General features: G+C 42.7%; 1 protein-coding gene across 2 annotated transcripts in view; it reads right to left on the reverse strand.

Moving 5' to 3' along the window:
• Positions 1-20,784, reverse strand: part of pde11a (phosphodiesterase 11a) — a 56,712-nt gene that overhangs the window by 10,376 nt on the left and 25,552 nt on the right. The window contains exons 10-18 of one of the 2 annotated variants that reach the window (XM_021597227.3): positions 13,565-13,615; positions 11,660-11,806; positions 10,613-10,720; positions 10,008-10,117; positions 7,241-7,331; positions 5,627-5,727; positions 5,242-5,319; positions 5,083-5,146; positions 4,868-4,942 (exon numbers count right to left, since the gene is read on the reverse strand). In XM_021597227.3, coding sequence (XP_021452902.1) covers positions 4,868-4,942; positions 5,083-5,146; positions 5,242-5,319; positions 5,627-5,727; positions 7,241-7,331; positions 10,008-10,117; positions 10,613-10,720; positions 11,660-11,806; positions 13,565-13,615 — 825 coding nt within the window. Of the gene's footprint in view, positions 1-4,867; positions 4,943-5,082; positions 5,147-5,241; positions 5,320-5,626; positions 5,728-7,240; positions 7,332-10,007; positions 10,118-10,612; positions 10,721-11,659; positions 11,807-13,564; positions 13,616-17,896; positions 18,363-20,784 lie in introns of those variants that run through there. The other variant, XM_090229811.1, reaches the window with a different exon arrangement.

Here is a 20,784-nt window from a genome sequence, read left to right on the forward strand (position 1 = left end):
GCGCTAAAGGGTTTGACACAGGCTGCAAAGCAACCTGAGGCAAGTGCATTAGCTAGCTACTTCAGAGGGGAACCAATGTGGCCGGGCATGATTAGTCAACTGGCAGTAATTACAGACGGACGCTACTCTGCTCTCCTCCCTAAGAACCTTCAGCACCGTTTGGACTTCAAAGCTCAAAAATAAAACACCAGCAACTCTTCTATTTTAGTGCATTGGCTTTGAATACAGGACTTAAACATGTAGAATATACACTGAGTGTACAAAACATTAAGAACACCTTTCCATGACATAGACTGACCAGGTGAATCCAGGTGAAAGCTAGGATCCGTTATTGGTGCCACCTGTTAAATCCACTTCAATCAGTGTAGATGAAGGTAGATGAAGGGTTTTTAAGCCTCGAGACAATTGAGACATGGATTGTGTGTGTGTGCCATTCAGAGGGTGAATGGGCCAGACAAAATATTTAAGTGCCTTTGAACAGGGTATGGTAGTAGGTGCCAGGCATACCGGTTTGAGTGTGTCAAGAACTGCAACGCTGCTGGGTTTTTCACTGTCAACAGTTTCCTGTGTGTATCAAGAATGGTCCACCACCCAAAGGACATCAATCAAACTTGACACAACTGTGGGAAGCATTGGAGTCGACATTGAGGCTGTTCTGAGGGAAAAAAGGGATGCAGCTCAATATTGGGAAGGTGTTCCTAATGTTTTGTACACTCAGTGTAGAACGATGGGTTGCCTCATGTCAAGGCTGACCAGGATTATCTTGCAGGATTTTTTAAAATCATTCATGGAAGATTTATGATACATTTTATGGCCCCTGTTGTATACAAGTTAGAAGGACACGGCAGCCAATGGGATTAGAGGAAGGTGTCGTTGTCACTTCTTTCTGTAAACTATAGACAGGGGCAGAGGTTTAATTGATGTTGTACGTGTTTGGTAACAGGCTTGTGCAAGAGCATTATTCTAGGACATACAGAGCCGCCTAATTAAAAACCTAGTCCAAATACTGCTTAAGGTACTGTAGAGCAGGGATCATCGACGAGATACATTTTTCTTGAGCGGATGGTCAGAGGGACAGAATGTAATTACAAATCAATTTTAGAGCATAAGAAGCCCAAACAGATATAATATTTGATTAAAACATAATCGTTTCAAACCTTGCTTACATTTGTATATACGATCACATACAGTATATCTCTGTTATGCGTGGGAATACTTTGGTACACTATTCAAATCACTTGGAGCTGATTTGCTGGTGTTTTTTTTGACAGTCCAACAATTAAACCATTTTGCTCCGAAAACTTGGGTTTCAGTCAGGGAACCCTACTGTAGAGGGACACTATGTACGAGTTGACAACTCTTCTCTCTCACACCGTGTGATGCAAGCTCTATGTAACAAGTGAACCATGTCTGGACTATAAATCCTATGGCCAGGGGTGAGAGTAGATTGAATTTCTTTCCCGGTGCAGAACCTCCTATGTGTGCACAAGCTTCTTGTCGAACCACATCGCATTTCGGAGCGTAAGGCTATACCACCGGTTTTCAAGGCCATGCGTTCATTTTTTATGCTTCTGACATGCAGTAATGATAAATAATGGTGTAAAAGCCTACAGTTTTCTTTATATATTTTTTTAATTATTGTGAACCCAAAGTCCCCCTCCGCATCTCCTTCACCCAAATCCAGACAGCTGGTGTTCTGAAAGAGCTGCAAAATCTGGATCTCTACAAATCAGCTGGGCTAGACAATCTGGACCCTCTCTTTCTAAAATTATCCGCCGCCATTGTTGCAACCCCTATTACTAGCCTGTTCAACCTCTCTTTCGTATCGTCTGAGATTCTTAAAGATTGGAAAGCGGCCACGGTCACCCCCCTCTTCAAAGGCGGAGACACTCTAGACCCAAACTGTTACAGACCAATATCCATCATGCCCTGCCTTTCTAAAGTCTTTGAAAGCCAAGTTAATAAACAGATCATTTCGAATCCCACCATACCTTCTCTGCTGTGCAATCTGGTTTCCAAGCTGGTCACGGGTGGACCTCAGGTTCTAAACGATATTATAACAACCACCAATAAAATACAGTACTGTGCAGCCGTCTTCATCGACCTGGCCAAGGCTTTCAACTCTGTCAATCACAGCATTCTTATAGGAAGACTCAACAGCCTTGGTTTCTCTAATAACTGCCTCGCCTGGTTCACTAACTACTTCTGAGATAGAGTTCAGTGTGTCAAATCAGAGGGCCTGTTGTCCGGACCTCTGGCAGTTTCTATGGGGGTGCCACAGGGTTCAATTCTCGGGCCGACTCTTTTCTCTGTATATATCAATGATGTTGCTCTTGCTGCGGGCGATTCCCTGATCCACCTCTACGCAGACGACACCATTCTATATACTTCCGGCCCGTCCTTGGACACTGTGCTATCTAACCTCCAAACGAGCTTCAATGCCATACAACACTCCTTCCGTGGCCTCCAACTGCTCTTAAACGCTAGTAAAACCAAATGCATGCTTTTCAACCGTTCGCTGCCTGCACCCGCACGCCTGACTAGCATCACCACCCTGGATGGTTCCGACCTTGAATATGTGGACATCTATAAGTACCTAGGTGTCTGGCTAGACTGTAAACTCTCCTTCCAGACTCATATCAAACATCTCCAATCGAAAATCAAATCTAGAGTCGGCTTTCTATTCCGCAACAAAGCCTCCTTCACTCACGCCGCCAAACTTACCCTAGTAAAACTGACTATCCTACCGATCCTCGACTTCGGCGATGTCATCTACAAAATTGCTTCCAATACTCTACTCAGCAAACTGGATGCAGTTTATCACAGTGCCATCCGTTTTGTCACTAAAGCACCTTATACCACCCACCACTGCGACCTGTATGCTCTAGTCGGCTGGCCCTCGCTACATATTCGTCGCCAGACCCACTGGCTCCAGGTCATCTACAAGTCCATGCTAGGTAAAGCTCCGCCTTATCTCAGTTCACTGGTCACGATGGCAACACCCACCCGTAACACGCGCTCCAGTAGGTGTATCTCACTGATCATCCCTAAAGCCAACACCTCATTTGGCCGCCTTTCGTTCCAGTTCTCTGCTGCCTGTGACTGGAACGAATTGCAAAAGTTGGAGACTTCGCTGAAGTTGGAGACTTTTATCTCGCTCACCAACTTCAAACATCTGCTATCTGAGCAGCTAACCGATCACTGCAGCTGTACATAGTCTATCGGTAAATAGCCCACCCATTTTTACCTACCTCATCCCCATACTGTTTTTATTTATTTTTTTCTGCTCTTTTGCACACCAATATGCACACCTGTACATGACCATCTGATCATTTATCACTCCAGTGTTAATCTGCAAAATTGTAATTATTCGCCTACCTCCTCATGCCTTTTGCACACAATGTATGTAGACTCTCCTTTTTTCTACTGTATTATTGACTTGTTAATTGTTTACTCCATGTGTAACTCTGTGTTGTCTGTTCACACTGCTATGCTTTATCTTGGCCAGGTCGCAGTTGCAAATGATAACTTGTTCTCAACTAGCCTACCTGGTTAAATAAAGGTGAAATAAAAATTTAAAAAAATAAAAACCTCCAAACGAGCTTCAACGCCATACAACACTCCTTCCGTGGCCTCCAATTGCTCTTAAATGCTAGTAAAACTAAATGCATGCTCTTCAACCGATCGCTGCCCGCACCCGCTCGCCTGACTAGCATCACTACTCCAGACGGTTCTGACTTAGAATATGTGGACAACTATAAATATTTAGGCGTCTGGCTAGACTGTAAACTCTCCTTCCAGACTCATGTTAAGCATCTCCAATCCTAAATTAAATCTAGAATCGGCTTCCTATTTCACAACAAAGCCTCCTTCACTCATGCTGCCAAACATACCCTCATAGAACTGACTATCCTACCAATCCTTGACTTCGGCGATGTCATTTACAAAATAGCCTCCAACACTCCACTCAGAAAATTGGATGCAGTCTATCACAGTGCCATCCATTTCGTCACCAAAGCCCCATATACCACCCATCACTGTGACCTGCATGCTCTCATTGGCTGGTCCTCGCTACATATTCGTTGTCAAACCCACTGGCTCCAGGTCATCTATAAGTCTTTGCTAGGTAAAGCTCCGCCTTATCTCAGCTCACTGGTCACCATAGCAACACCCATCTGTAGCACACGCTCCAGCAGGTATATTTCACTGGTCATCCCCAAAGCCAAAACCTACTTTGGCCGCCTTTCCTTCCAGTTCTCTGTTGCCAATGACTGGAACGAATTGCAAAAATCACTGAAGTTGGAGACTTATATCTCCCTCACTAACTTTAAGCGTCAGCTGTCAGAGCACACAGCCCATCTGTAAATAGCCCATCCAACCAACTACCTACCTCTTCCCCATAATTGTTTTTGTTTTTCTGCTCTTTTGCACACCAGTATTTCTACTTGCACATCCTCATCTGCACATATATCACTCCAGTGTAAATTGCTAAATTGTCATTACTTTGCCACTATTGGCCTATTTATTGCCTTACCTCATTTGCACACACTGTATACAGATTTTTATATTGTGTTATTGACTGTACGTTTGTTTATCCACGTGTAACTCTGTGTTGTTGTTTTTGTCGCACTGCTTTGCTTTATCTTGGCCAGGTTGCAGTTGTAAATGAGAACTTGTTCTCAACTGGCCTACCTGGTTAAATAAAGGTGAAATAAAAAATGCTTTACCTGTACAGTGTACCCCCACTATTCATTTCGCCGGGACGCCGTACCGAACCATACAGCCTTACTTTCACCACTGCCTATGTCATAGGCTTTATATAGCCCAAAAGCAACAGTGAGATTTGCTCATATGATGATGAACTCACAGATGGGGTGAGCTTCAGTTCAGATCTCTCTCTGTCCCCCTGCTCAAAAAACTCACTGGTGACCAGTTCTGCCACCTAACAGGAGAACATCATAACAACTGTTAGCATGAGAGAATACAAGCACGTCTACAATACAGGCCAGGCCTGAGAGTATTCACAATATCCTAATATACACTTTTCCGGTGTGCGTGAATGAAATACCCTGCCCTTTTTACCTTGCGTGATATTTCCCAGGGTTTGGTGACGGCCCCCAAGTCACATGCTGTCATCAACATGGACCTGTGAAAGTTCAGTCAGACATTCGTAATCTCAGTTGAAACACACACAATGCCCTCAAAAGAAATACGTTTTCTGCATCACAATGATTTACTTACCTACACATGTCTCTGTGGCCTTTCACGTTCCAATTGTATTCGCCTTTGTTGACCAGCTCAAAAAACGTGTTCCTGTTCCTAAAAGAGAGGAAGGATGAATTCTAGGCCATTTTGTTCATTCGAGTGTGAGTGATATACAATCCACAAGGAGGCAGTACAGACTAGAATATCTGTTATCTAACCAAGCTGGGAGCATGAGAATATAAACAATGCATTCTTACCTGTACGTCACGTTGGTATGTAAAAAAATAAAAAAAGAAGATGAAACCCGCAATAATATTGACAAAACAAATAACTGACTGCTCTATCCTTTATGCTGTATGAGACGATATCGTCAAATATGTCTATATCAAATCCCATCAGCCGGATACAATAAGGTACATACTCAAAGTATAGAGTGAGGTCGGTGGCTAGGATGGACTGTTTCAAAAGCTGCATGAGGTCCCCGTATTCTCTGGACGACAGGTTGGAGAAGATGTTGTGTCCCTGCACACACAGAAGAAGAGGCTCAGAAAACATTTCATCAATCACTGTCTAATTCAGCCTGAGAGCCGGTCTGTTTGTGCTATTATGCACCCTGTCACTCCCTGTCACTCTTGGCTCAACAATGACAGCATATACGTTGGCTCAACAATGTCAGCATATACGTTGCCTCAACAATGACAGCATATACGTTGGCAAGAGCACAAACAGATCTGGCACCAGGCTTTGTTTACTTCATCAACAGGAACACAATATTTTTAATAGATTTCCTTAACCCGGTACAGGTGAATAAATAACCGAAACAGTGTTTTGTGGCGAAATCTAGTCCAATCTGTACATGAGCAAAATGAAGGTGTCATGATCTGACTAGCAGCTCCAGCATGACTTTGTGGCTGTCAGCACATTCAGTCTGTGACTTGAGAGGGATTCCTCAAGTGTCACATCTTTATGTGTAGTGCTGATAAAGGGGATGGTGTGAGTGTGACACTCACTGTGTGTGTGTGTGTGTGTGTGTGTGTGTGTGTGTGTGTGTGTGTGTGTGTGTGTGTGTGTGTGTGCACGTGCGCGCCTGGAGTCAAAGGCAAATCTGCCAGAGGCTGGAGACCGAACCATCAGGGATCAGAGGGAAAGCTCTTAAGAAGTAAGTGCCACTTCTCACTCTCTCTCCTTTTCATATCATTCCAACAGATCTCTCTCCATCATATATATATATAATATATCCCAGTCCCACTTAGAGTGCCCATCACCAGGGGAATGCCCAAGAAGAGAGAGATGGTGAGATATGGGGAAGGAGAGAAGGGCTTCTTGAACCGGGTGACCCCTGATTCTCTCTGTTCACGCTCGAGCTGAGACAGGTTTTCTCCAGCACTGCAAGACCAGCCTCGATCCTTAGTTCATTGGTTCCCATGAAATATTGAATACCGTAACGTCAGAGATGTAGAGTTTGTTTTTTCTTCACTCTATCTTAATGAGAGGGAGAGAGAGAGAGAGAGAGAGAGAGAGAGAGAGGGAAAGACTGATAACGGAGAGAGTGGCGTTCGTTCGTCGAGACGTTCCGTTTTAATTAATGGTTCCTGCTCTGGTTGGTGGACTGAATCCGTGCGCTCGTTCTTTTCCTCTTCAATTAGACGCACTGCTCAATGATATGCTAATGACCATGGCAGTAATTCAGACACTGTATCAACAGAAACCATTATGCTAGTCACAGCAAACATTTGTCAGCTTACTGTGTCGTCAGCGTCGTGATAACGAGTCTATTGGAGCCCTGCTGGCTGGCTCTTGTTTCAGCAGACACCATCAAAACACAGCTAATTACCACCAGTCTGTCTGACCACACTAAAATCAGTCGCTTGCTTAAAACGTCTCTCTAAACCAATCATTGTTTTTGTAATGACATTGATTTTTTTTTTAGGGGGGGGGGGGGCGTGATATTTGTCTATTCTGATCGCTTCTTTTTGTAATCCTGCACAAAATGATGTTTGTAGTCTGTCAGTAGCGAAACAGTGATGGAGCTCACCTCACTCTGCAGGATCATTACGGCGTGGTTGAAGTGGTGATGCTCGAGAGTAGCTGAGGTTCCATACAGCAGAGACAAGGCTGAACCTGTCCTGAGAAAGTCAAAGAGAGAAAGGGGGATACATAGCGAGAGAAAGAGTTAAACAGGCAAAGCACAACAGAAACACTGGAAGAGAGAGGATCCTCCATTGAGACCTCTCTAAGTCTCTCCAGTAAACCACTCCACAGTCCACTGTCAACATGTTCTCACAGCAGCTCAATATTGCAGCAAGTGAAGCTAATATCAGAGTCTGTGGAGGGAAAACCTTCCGTGTTCACCATCTGGAATCATTCTGGGCCAATGGGTCAAAATGACACATGGGCTCCCGATGGTGACTGCGGTGTGTGGGCAGATCCACTAGATTCAACAGTTGTTTTTCCTGTGGCTCTAATTGTGCTCTCCACCCCAGCCGCGTTTAAACTCTCTATCCCCTCTCTCTCTCTCTCTCTCTCTCTCTCGCTCTCTCTCCCTCAAACAGACTCCTATGTACATCTTATGCAGTTTGTTTCTCCACTCTAGTTGAGCTGGGCTGGATTACAACAGATTGTTGCAGGTGGGCTTGCAGAGCACAGAGTGTGTGTGTGTGTTAGTGATGGGTGGGTTGACTCATAGAGAGAATCCATGAATGTATAATTATTGTGCAACTAATACTGATAGACTACATTGAGTTTTTTTCTTTCATTATTTTTATCTGGCGTTAGTGCGTAAGCCTAAGCTTTAAGGTCTAACTGTACGCGAGCCAAATACACAACAATTACCAAATGCTTTTGGAAACTTGGGTAGAAAGGTTAACGCCGATGCACTGAGGCAAAAAGGTTGGAGGTGAATTCCGTTTGAGAAAAGTTGTGACATGGAGAGTTGAAGATAAAGACAAGGGAGGGCCAGAACAGTAGCCTAATGTTTGAGAAAGATCTTATGTGTGATGATTGTGAGGCCCCGTTCAAATTTGACAGTCACAAAACTGGGACTTCAAATATGGCACGTCAAGGGAACTGTACTGTCTATAACAGTGGAGGATCCACAGAGGAAGAAATGGAGGACCATCCTCCTCAGTGAATTTCATAAACATTTTAATAGTGAAACGCTTAAAAAGTTAGATAATAACTATACAAAATATTTTCACGTCACCAAATAATTGATTAAAACACACCGTTCTGTAATGAAGATCTACAGTAGCACCATGCTGTCGCTGGAGGACAGCTAGCTTCTGTCCTCCTCTGAGTACATTGACTTCAATACAAAACCTATGAGGCTCATGATTCTCACCCCCTTCCATAGACTTACACTGTAATTATGACAACTTCCAGGGGACATCCGCCAACCTAACAGAGCTTTTGCAGCATGAACTGAGATGTTGTCCACCCAATCAAAGGATCAGAGAATGAATCTAGTACTGAAAGCATAAGCTACAGCTAGCTAGCACTGCAGTGCATAAAATGTGGAGAGAGATTTTTTATTTTTTTAAATTTTCACTTACTAAGCTATCAAATGCATCTAGCTAGTTTAGCTTACTCAAATACAAGTCTCAAACAGACGGATGCTATGTTAGCTAGCTGGCTATGACTATCCAACACTGGAACTCTTCCGTCAAGGTAATTTATTGCCACTGGAGCCCGCTGCTGTAACTGCATACTGGCTCTATACTGTACTGCATGATTGAAGAAGGTTTACTAACGTGTTAGTTCTACTAGCTATGTTGACTATGACGCTACTTTAGCTAATATGGTGACACAGACAGCTGCGTTGTGCACTGAAGTCCACAAGCGAGGGGAAAAGGTGAGAGGAGGAGAGCACATAGATGAGAGAAGGAATACAACATTTGCTTGTGATCAGGGATGTATTCATTCCACCAATTCTGTTGAAAAACTTTTCCTAAATGGAAGCAAACGGAACGAAACGGGGATAAACATACCTGAATTTGTCCAATATAAACTCTTGTTTGCAACTGTTGGACTAATGATTACACCCCAGATCAGCTAGATGCAGGCAAGAGTGTGCAACAGCACTGACTGCCAATGGTCTATAACTTCTCACATAGCCTAACATAATATAAACTCCTGGTGAATTAAGCAGTTTTTACATTAAAATTATACACCAAATATAAATGTTTACTAGGGAACAGGAGTGGAGAAATGATTTGTGATTTATTTCTTTCAGCATCTTGAGATAATGAATACGTGGTTAGGGACCGTCTGTAAATGTGCTATCTTTATCAGCGTCATAAAAGCTGATAGTATTTCCACCGCATAAAATATGCATCCAAGCCGAACTGAAATTGTCTCAGAAACATGTTGGGCTGTTTTCACAGCTTGTAATTCCCTTAAAACAGGTCAAACTGATGTAATTTGGAAATGTAGTCTTCTTCTAGGGCAACAAGTAATGACAGAAGAGATGTATCTAATTCTAGACAAGTTGACTACCAAATGTCAGAAATTATAAGCAGAAATATAGGGCGATGTAAATTAATCTTTAAAAAATAAATCCTACAGCCCCCGTAACAAAATATTTCTGGCATCTCTGACTGCACAGAGCATTTTCTATTTTTGCGGGTTAGGGTTGGGTGCGGCCTCAGATTTTCACTTTATCATATATAGCTTGCCGGTTGCGGATAGATTATTAGCAATTACGGGCTGGGTGTGGGTGAATAAACAACTGATCCACGCATCACTAGAGTGCTTGTGCATGTGTGCCTGCATGCGTGCGTGTGTCTACGGACAGGGTCACCCACTTGGCCTGGAAGGCGTTGTTGGTTCCTCTGTGGTCCAGGTCGTGACAGACACAGCCCACTATAAGAGCCAGGATCTCAATCTCCGTCAGGGTCTCTTGGAAGCCTGCCGTCTATAGGGACACAGCAGGGACAGGACGTCACTCAGGGGCCACACACACAAGTAAACATAAACCCACACACACACAAACATAAACTAAAACACACACACACACTGTAGGTAGGATGAGCATGGCGATGAAGTAAACAACATATGTAAATTGGAGTTAGGTCGCTATGGGGTCAACAGTTAGTAGTAGTGTACTGTAGGTCTGGGTTACTTATTAAAACACAGCACTCCTGGGCTCTAAATGGCTTACACACAACTATTTAATCTCCCTCTTGGCACATTCAATTCAGATGGGACATGCATAAAGCTGTGCTTGGTTACATCAAAAAGATTGAGAAGGAGCGCGAGGAAGATGGAGAACAATGGACAGAAGATGAAGCAGTTGGTGCGCATTAGTCAGTGTCCACATGTGTTGGGGCACGTGTGGTGTATTTGTACGGTCTCTGTTTATGCTAATGATAGGCTAATGCTAGACTCCCTGTGCGTTCTCCATATTCACCGTTAGTATGGCGAACATGCACTGGCAGACGTTGAAGGCATGCCTCCAGTTGTGGTACAGCACCATGCGGTAGTTCTTCCTGACCGTCAGCAGCCATCTGCACAGAGTCTGTAGAGAGTCAGGGGCACAAGAGGGATGGACAGAACAGGGTCCGTCAGCAGACAGTAGGCTGGTGCGTCAGCTCTCACATTCAGGCCGGGATTCAATCCTATCGCCCTTTGTCGGCAATGTACATTTTACAATGTAATTTGTCGGCAATGTACATCGCCCTTTGTCGGCAATGTACATCATTTACGCTGCAAATGTAGGCTCAATCGGAAATGTCTTTAATGGCGCATTGTACAAATCCGCAATCGTATTGAATCACGGCCTCAATCTAACCTGCCATAGCAGTGTTTCCACTGTTGTTGTTAACAAACACACACTTCCTATTGTGAAGCTACAGGTAACTGCCAAAATAATGGAAACACTTGAGTAAATGAGGGATACAAAGTGTATTAAAAGCAGATGCTTCCACACATCCCATCATGCTTAGGGTCATGTATAAAAATGCTGGGCACGCAATTATTTTGGCTACCATGGCTATGCCCCCATAGCATGACAATGCCCCCATCCACGGGGCACTAATGGTCACTAAATGGTTTGATGAGCATGAAAACGATGTAAACCATATGCTATGGCCGTCTCAGCCACCAGATCTCAACCCAATTGAACAGATTATGGGGCGTTGCCTGAGACAGCGTTTTCCACCACCATCAACAAAACACCAAATTATGAAATTTCTCATGGAAGAATGGTGTCGCATTCCTCCGATAGAGTTCCAGACACTTGTAGAATCTATGCCAAGGTGCATTTGTTTCCATTATTTTGGCAGTTACCCGTGTGTGGCAGCAGTAGCAGAAGTAGTAGTAGTAGTAGGTCTTTCCTGTTGAAAACCATTCAGTAATTGTATTTTACCATGTGGAAAAAGCTACTGTGTAAATACCACACTGCATATTTGATTGAATAGCGGGCTCTAACAGAGCATTGGGTCAGAGCCGCTCTCACCTCGTAGTCGATCTTGAACTTCTGCACCATGCCCAGCTCCATAAACATCCTGAGGGCTGCGGTTATCATGGCGTCCACATCCAGAGAGAAATCATCAAAGGAAAGCTTATCGATGCCAAGCTCGCAAACAAGGGGGATGTTAGCAGCCTGGGTTATGGAAAGAAGAGAAAATTCAACATATGGAGAGTTGCTAATGAGGACTCTGAGAGCTCGTGTTTAGAAAGGGTTGACAATTAATGAGAAAGTATCACCAGTGGAATTCATTGTTGTTATCTTCCTGTGAGCTCATTAACAAATTGTGGTAGTATTCTATATTTAACCTATAATACTAACACAGAAACACCACTAAACCAATTTAATTATCCCAAGACTTCAATCCACATGAATGAAAACCAAAGCAGAATTGCTCAGAAAGACAAAGAATTGAAGTTGTTGTCTTATTGGATTGCATGTGCCATTGGTCTTTCTTTCTAAGGGGGATAAGGTAACATCTCAGAATATGAAGGTGTTGCTGTTCTCCTTCCCCAATCCCTGGGGCTGCGGGTAGAGGACACAGCAGAAGTACCATCCAGGCTCACTTCCACCAAGAGAACACAGCAGAGCAGCCAGGAAAGCCCACCTTTTCTAGGAACCGTTTGTCTTTCAGGTCAGCAGGTGCGTCGGGCTAATTCAGCGCCTTAGGTTATGAATCCTAGCCAAGTTTTTTTTTTTTCGCCGGTGACATTTACAATTCTCTGGAATCTGGGGTAGAGTGTGTTTACTGAGGTTCTGTATGTAGGCCAGTTATGAAACGGGGGAAAGACAGGATGGGTGCTGCTGAGCACTGTGTTGTGCCTGCATGTGGTGAGGGGGCTGGAGATCTGACAGATGTCACATTGCATGGCTGATGCTCAGTGCTAATGGCCACCGGGACAAGCCCCATATCAAAGAGCAAGAAAGACATTTAACACATCACACAGTTCTGAGAATGTTTTTTTTTTCTTGGATTGGTTCCAGAGGCACGCTCTATTACTGTCTAAATAATGCAAAGAAAGTGATTGGCTATTGATTGACTAATTCATTCCAAATACCACAATTAGTTGTTTTCATGTGGGACTTGAAGGAGTACTGCCCCGACCTGTATATACAGCACGCTGCCTTGCACCACACTGCAGTCCAGGGAAGCAATTGGAAAATGAGGTCCGTGAGGAGAAGCCATCAATCTATTCCTATCATGTAGTACCATTAATGATTTCTCATTTTACATTGGAAGGTAATGCGTGCCAAAGCTTCATTCCGAAAGTTATTTCTTAATTGAAAAAAAAACATATTACTCTGGGCGATGAACTACAAGTGGGGTTTTCCCCACAATTCACAGTCTTTTGTTCGGTATATATAATATTATTATTATTCTGCAAAATATGTGTATTTAGCATCAGTATAAGCCATAAATGAAGAATGTTTGTTTGCTTTACTTAAGCTTTAATAGATAATGCATCACAAACATCTCAACCAGCCGGTTGAGTTGCCCAATTATAGTAAAATAATTCAAGTAATAACAACACACAGAGTTTAAAAAAAAATCTAACTGTATTATAGCTCCAGTACCATTGTTGTGAATGATATATATTCATGTCAAAGTCACCAGTCAACTCCATTACACTCAAAAGTTACTTCAACTTCAACCAGTGAATGCTATAGCTATAGTGATGCTAGCTATTCTACCAGTCTGTCTCAATGAGTGTTAGCACGCTAATAGCACACCATGCACACAAAAAAACTACATTTTTAAGGGGTATGCAGTAGGTTTATGATGATATCACCAAAGTATGTTGTATCAGACATTTCAAACACACACACACACACACACACACACACACACACACACACACACTTTCTCTCTCATATAAGAATAAGACCTAATACCTTGAATTTGTCGACCTCAGTCTTGGAACAGGTTGCATGGTATGACAGAACCTGCAAAAGAATAGAGAACACAGTGGTGAAAAAAGTACCCGATTGTCATACTTGAGTAAAAGTAAAGATACCTCAATAGAAAATGACAAGTAAAAGTGAAAGTCACCTAGTAAAATATGAATTATGTAAAAGTCTAAAAGTATTTATTTTTAGTATCAAAAGTCAATGTAATTGCTAAAATATACTGTACTTAAGTATCAAAAGTAAATGTATTAATAATTTATAATTACTTAAATTAAGCAAACCAGACGGCACAATTTTCTTATTTGTATTTATTTATTAATAGCCAGGGGCACACTCCAACACTCAGACATAATTTACGAACGAAGCATTTGTGTTTAGTGAGTCCGCCAGAGCAGAGGCAGTAGGGATGACCAGGGATGTTCTCTTGATGCGTGCATGAATTGGACCACTTTCCTGTCCTGCTAAGCATTCAAAATGCAAGTACTTTAGGGTGTCAGGGAAAATGTATTGAGTCAAAAGTATATAATTTTCTTCAGGATTGTAGAAAAGTAAAAGTTGTCAAAAAAAATAAATAGTAAAGTACAGATACCACAAAAAAAAACTACTTAAGTAGTACTTTAAAATTATTTTTACCTAAGTACTTTACACCACTGGAAGCACATACAGTATATTTTACATACAGTATTTCATATTCATAACACTGGCTATAGATATCAAGTCATGCTCACTACACTTAGGACAGTCAACGTCAGTAATACTTAATAGGTCTTAAAAGGACTTTAACAAAGGTTATTTATGGGGCCCTTCTGCTAAGCTATTTGTGGACCAAATAGGAAAAACCTTTGGTGTCAATGACTGACCACCTCAATCTGCTCTAAAGGTTATGTGATGGAAAATGTTATTGTCTGATGAGCTAAGCCTTGAATTGTAAACAGCATCTCCTCTCACTCTATCTTGGTTTGTGCAGGTGACTGTGACCTCCTCCTCAGACCAATTGGCAGCACGCCCAGAACACTGTTCTGGGAACCAAAAGGAGTATCTCCGTTTCAAGGTCCCAGCATTGAGAGAAAAGCCTTGTGAGGTGTCAGAACCAACGTTAATGATGAATAATGTAAATCATGCTTATATGTTGTTTGTTGTTTGCGTAGCAGTAGAAGAGAACTGAAAGGGAACGGCCGCTTCAGAGTTTTGATCAAAGCTTGGATTGAGTTTGTGAACTTCTCCCACCGTGATACTAAAGGTTGATTCATTTACATTGAGTTTGAGTCCTTAGTGGGGAATTTCCACAACAGTTACTACAAGCTTCACGCCGTTGATCTATGTGCCTGCGTGCACGTGGGTGGAGTCTGATTTCTGGAGTAGCGGACACCTTTTGAGGACATGATGTCCTCGCCAGTCCCACTCCCGTTCACAAGGGGGTGATAGCAAAATATTAGATTTTTGTCTTTTCATTTTGTGAAAAATAAAGAAGAGTCGCATTCCTTTGCTAATAGTAGCATAGATAGAACAATGAGGCAGATGTTTCACCGGAAGAATAAATCTGAATCATCCGGTTGGCATTTCCACTCACCACCAAATATGGTGATGAGCGGAAGCCCAGTGGCTGGAAGTGGGAGAAGATGGAGGGTGATGGATTTTGGTCAACATTCTGCTAAGTTTCTCATCGATGAAACATTTGACAGAGAGTAGTGCAGGCACTGGAGATAGGTGTGAGAACAGGTGGGTCTAGGCAGGTGTGATGTCATTGATGATTGTGTTCCTCTGTATGGTATCTTTTGCATGTTTTGTATCGTTTGAAACATTTAAAATACCCCCAAAATACCACACAAAAAAGAAACGTTTGATCCCAATATCGTTTTCTGTTCCCTAAACTAGAATCAGTTGCGAACATAGTGGACTACGTTTTGTAGACTTCACAGAGTAGGGATTCCCTAACAGATATATGCAAATACATGCTAGAACGCGCCAGTAGGATCTCGCTAGCTCGTGCTTGGCTCTAACCCACTATGATTAATTTGCTCCCATTGGAAACAACAGGCTGTGGTCAATCTTGGGTTAGTTATTTAAAATATTAGATAGTAGCTAGCTGGCAGCCTGGCTAGTGGGCTTTATCCTGTTAGCCAGCCTTTTTAGCTTTCGACATCTCCATGTGAAATAATCAAATGTACTGTATGATGGGAAGAAAGAAAAGCCTTCATGTTTTGGTCAGGGAGAAAAAAAAGCACATGGCTAGCTAGTTGGCTCCAGCAGGTGCTACCATTTCACACAGCCTACAGATCAGATCAGGAACCAAGTGACAACACTGCCCCCACGGCTGTCTCGGTTTTAAACTATTACAAGGAGCCGCCCTTTGTGTGACGAAAAACGACATTGCAACACTCTGTCTTGTGTCTGCATAGCGCTTGTAGTAAGTAAGCTTTAACGGACAGTTCTACACTTACATGTTGCACCACCGCAACATGCAATATTTTACCGCAAACACTGCGGAAGAAGTTGATCTTTCGCTCGGGTGAGGCTACAATACATAGTTTCCCGGGAAAGCTGTGAAGCACAGGGGAAGCTGTGAAGCACAGGGAAAGCTGTGAAGCACAGGGGAAGCTGTGAAGGACAGGGAAAGCTGTGAAGCACAGGGGAAGCTGTGAAGCACAGGGAAAGCTGTGAAGCACAGGGGAAGCTGTGAAGCACAGGGAAAGCTGTGAAGCACAGGGGAAGCTGTGAAGCACAGGGAAAGCTGTGAAGCACAGGGGAAGCTGTGAAGTGAGCTGTAGCCTATTGCGTGATTCTGTTTATGAGTCTGTTATTAAATCATGCCAAACAATGTTTACTGCTTTTCATTAAATTATGAATGGCTATAAATATTGTAGAACCTATTAGGTACATTCGTTCATATGGGCAGGCACTGCATGTTTACTGCTATTCATTAAGTCACATATGGCTACAAATGTTGTATATACATTAGTTCATTTGGGCAAAATATTGTAGGCTAGACCTATATACATTAGTTCATATGGGCAGAATATTGTAGGCTAGACCTATATACATTAGTTCATATGGGCAGAATATTGTAGGCTAGACCTATATACATTAGTTCATTTGGGCAGAATATTGTAGGCTAGACCTATATACATTAGTTCATATGGGCAGAATATTGTAGGCTAGACCTATATACATTAGTTCATATGGGCAGAATATTGTAGGCTAGACCTATATACATTAGTTCATTTGGGCAGAATATTGTAGGCTAGACCTATATACATTAGTTCATATGGGCAGAATATTGTAGGCTAGACCTATATACATTAGTTCATATGGGCAGAATATTGTAGGCTAGGCCTATATACATTAGTTCATATGGGCAGAATATTGTAGGCTAGACCTATATACATTAGTTCATATGGGCAGAATATTGTAGGCTAGACCTATATACATTAGTTCATATGGGCAGAATATTGTAGGCTAGGCCTATATACATTAGTTCATATGGGCAGAATATTGTAGGCTAGACCTATATACATTAGTTCATATGGGAAGAATATTGTCGGCTAGGCCTATATACATTAGTTCATATGGGCAGAATATTGTAGGCTAGACCTATATACATTAGTTCATATGGGAAGAATATTGTCGGCTAGGCCTATATACATTAGTTCATATGGGAAGAATATTGTAGGCTAGACCTATATACATTAGTTCATATGGGCAGAATATTGTAGGCTAGACCTATATACATTAGTTCATTTGGGCAGAATATTGTAGGCTAGACCTATATACATTAGTTCATATGGGCAGAATATTGTAGGCTAGACCTATATACATTAGTTCATATGGGCAGAATATTGTAGGCTAGGCCTATATACATTAGTTCATATGGGCAGAATATTGTAGGCTAGACCTATATACATTAGTTCATATGGGCAGAATATTGTAGGCTAGACCTATATACATTAGTTCATATGGGCAGAATATTGTAGGCTAGGCCTATATACATTAGTTCATATGGGCAGAATATTGTAGGCTAGACCTATATACATTAGTTCATATGGGAAGAATATTGTCGGCTAGGCCTATATACATTAGTTCATATGGGCAGAATATTGTAGGCTAGACCTATATACATTAGTTCATATGGGAAGAATATTGTATATAAATTAGTTCATATGGTTACATAAAGGCTGAAGGCCTGTATCTAGTTTCTACAATGTATTTTGGTTTCAAAGTATGGATTTAGTTTTATCTTGTTATTACACCATCCATTAGCACCAACCATTCACTATAAAAGGCTTAGCAAAATACAAAAAATGAATGGGCAAAAACAAGTGGGCCTAAAATATTTATTTCAAGAAAGCCAAAAATAATAGTAGGTTACATAACAATGCTCTTCCGTAAAAACAAGTTCATGAACAAATCGTCCAAGAATGTGCTTTGTGTTCTGGTCTGATAAGGATTTTGGAGCTGATGAAAGGTTTGAAATTGATAAGTGTCACAAACAAGTGTCCAAGTAGGCTAGGTGCTCATTTTTGTCTTCGGGGAAGACTCCAGCTATTGAGTCGTATACTCCTCAACCGGTGACTTCAGACCCTTCTGTTGCTTGCGGTAGCGGGGTCGTTGCCATGGCGGTGGAACGCCAGCGAGTTGCTGCTCCCTTCTCATTTCACCTCTTTGCTGCTGTCGTTGCAATGCCTCTATGTGCCAAGAGTTGCCTACATTTTACGATGCCAGCCCTCCTCTCTGTTGTTGGTCTCCACCAAGTCTTGCAGGACAGCATCATAGCACTTCCATAATTCTGAAAGAAATAAAAAAAAAAGATAGAAGAAGATTAGCAACCATGTTATTGGCCTTGGGCATGCTGTAATCATAAGAAGAAGACGGCCATTACTTTGTTAAACAACAAACAAGACATACCTATGGGAAACATGGTCTTTCTTGTGTTCTTCAGATAACTTGGAGATAACCCCATCGGTGAGGGTTATGCGACCTCACCATTCGAAAAAACATTATATTCAGTGCACTTGCAGGAGGACTTATTTTGCAGTCTGTCGTTCCCGCCTGTAGGTGTATCCATGCCTCAGAATATTTCTTTCCACACACAGAAAGGATCAATTCGGGTTCCATTTCTTGTTCTGACCTCCTATAAGAATAGTGAATGCTGAGGGTAGCAGTGCAAGATCTTTCTAAGCAGAATATTTGGATTATTAGCATATGAATGACTTGTAATTCGATTGCTGGACTATCGAAGCCATCCATCCAACCCATTTATTCAGATCCTCCCCACAGTAAATTGTGATCTGCCCCTAAAGCTCTGAACCCTCCATGCTGAGGAATGCTGGGGGAACAGAGATGTCAGCCCCGATGTCATTCCCTTTGCTCCCCCCATCTCCTCGGAGAAATACCTTGCGCAGCAGCCTTGCAGTTCCTTATTTGATCAAGAGAGCTCATGTTTATTCATTGCTGCCAGAGGCAATGCATCTCCACGCTCGTATTTTCCCCATAGCCATTCCTTCCTATGCCGCTCTTCACTATGCTCTATCCCAGGCTTCCTTCCTGTCGACCTGCACAGCCCACTTGAGAGCACTGTCCTCTCTCTCACAAAAAAAACATAGAAGAAGCTGATCAGTGTTGCATGCCTTATTATTGATCAGATAAGGGATTGCTTTTCACCATCTCTCTTTAAAAATCAATATGGCCCTTTGTGGAGTGCAGACTACAAACAGGGATCCATTGATGCTCACTGATGCAGAAATATTATGTAGAACTATGACACTAAAAACTCCTGAGTGGTGCAGCGGTCTAAGGCACTGCATCACAGTGCTAGAGGCGTTGCTATAGTCCCTGGTTCGATCCCGGGCTGTATCACAACCGGCCGTGATCGGGATTCCCACAGGGCGGTGCACAATTGGCCCAGCGTCGTCCGGGTTAGGGGAGGGTGTGGCCGGGATAGGCCGTCATTGTAAAATAAGAATTTGTTATTATTAACTGACTTGCCTAGTTAAATAAAGGTTTAAATAAATTAAATAAAAGGAGGCACTGAGTCCACTATAACAGAAGAGAGAAAAAGAGAGTGTGAGAGAGGAAACCAGGACAGAGAAAAGGAGAGTGGAAGAGAGGAAACCAGAACAGAGAGGAAAGAGAAGATGGGAAGAGAAGAGAAAAGGAGAGTGGGAGAGAGGAAACCAGAACAGAGAGGAAAGAGAAGAGAAAAGGAGAGTGGGAGAGAGACAACCAGGACAGAGGGGAACGAGTAGAAGAGAAAGGGAGAGTGGGAGAGAGGAAACCAGGAAAGAGAAGACGGGAAGATTAGAGAAAAGGAGAGTGGGAGAGAGGAAACCAGGACAGGGAGGAAAGAGAAGAAGAGAGGAGAAGAGAAAAGGAGAGTGGGAGAGAGGAAACCAGGACAGGGAGGAAAGAGAAGAAGAGAGGAGAAGAGAAAAGGAGAGTGGGAGAGAGGAAACCAGGACAGAGAGGAAAGAGAAGAAGGGAAGAGAAGAGAAAAGGAGAGTGGGAGAGAGGAAACCAGGACAGAGAGGAAAGAGAAGATGGGAAGAGAAGAGAAAAGGAGAGTGGGAGAGAGGAAACCAGGACAGAGAGGAAAGAGTAGAAGAGAAAGGGAGAGTGGGAGAGAGGAAACCAGGAAAGAGAAGAGGGGAAGATAAGAGAAAAGGAGAGTGGGAGAGAGGAAACCAGGACAGAGAGGAAAGAGAAGAAGGGAAGAAAAGAGAAAGGGAGAGTGGGAGAGAGGAAACCAGGACAGAGAGGAAAGAGAAGAAGGGAAGAAAAGAGAAAGGGAGAGTGGGAGAGAGGAAACCAGGACAGAGAAAAGGAGAGTGGGAGAGAGGAAAGAGTAGAAGAGAAGAGAAAAGGAGAGTGGGAGAGAGGAAACCAGGACAGAGAGGAAAGAGAAGAAGGGAAGAGAAAAGGAGAGTGGGAGAGAGGAAAGAGTAGAAGAGAAGACGGGAAGAGAAGAGAAAAGGAGAGTGGGAGAGAGGAAACATGGGAGAGCTTTCCTGATGGTGTCAGTGGACTGTCTGAGTCAGACCCCACTCTCAGCCACAGTGAGAGCACCACACACCAGAGCCCTGCAGTACAGTCCATTTTAGTAGGCCAACTGCCCACCCAAATGTGTTGCCACACTAAAACAACAGCACAGTATCCCAATATCCACACTGGACATCTACTACTGGAACCAAATTGGATAGACTAAACGTAGA

Source organism: Oncorhynchus mykiss, chromosome 3, assembly GCF_057628025.1.
Source record: "Oncorhynchus mykiss isolate SJ-2025 chromosome 3, ASM5762802v1, whole genome shotgun sequence".
Classification (NCBI taxonomy): domain Eukaryota; kingdom Metazoa; phylum Chordata; class Actinopteri; order Salmoniformes; family Salmonidae; genus Oncorhynchus; species Oncorhynchus mykiss.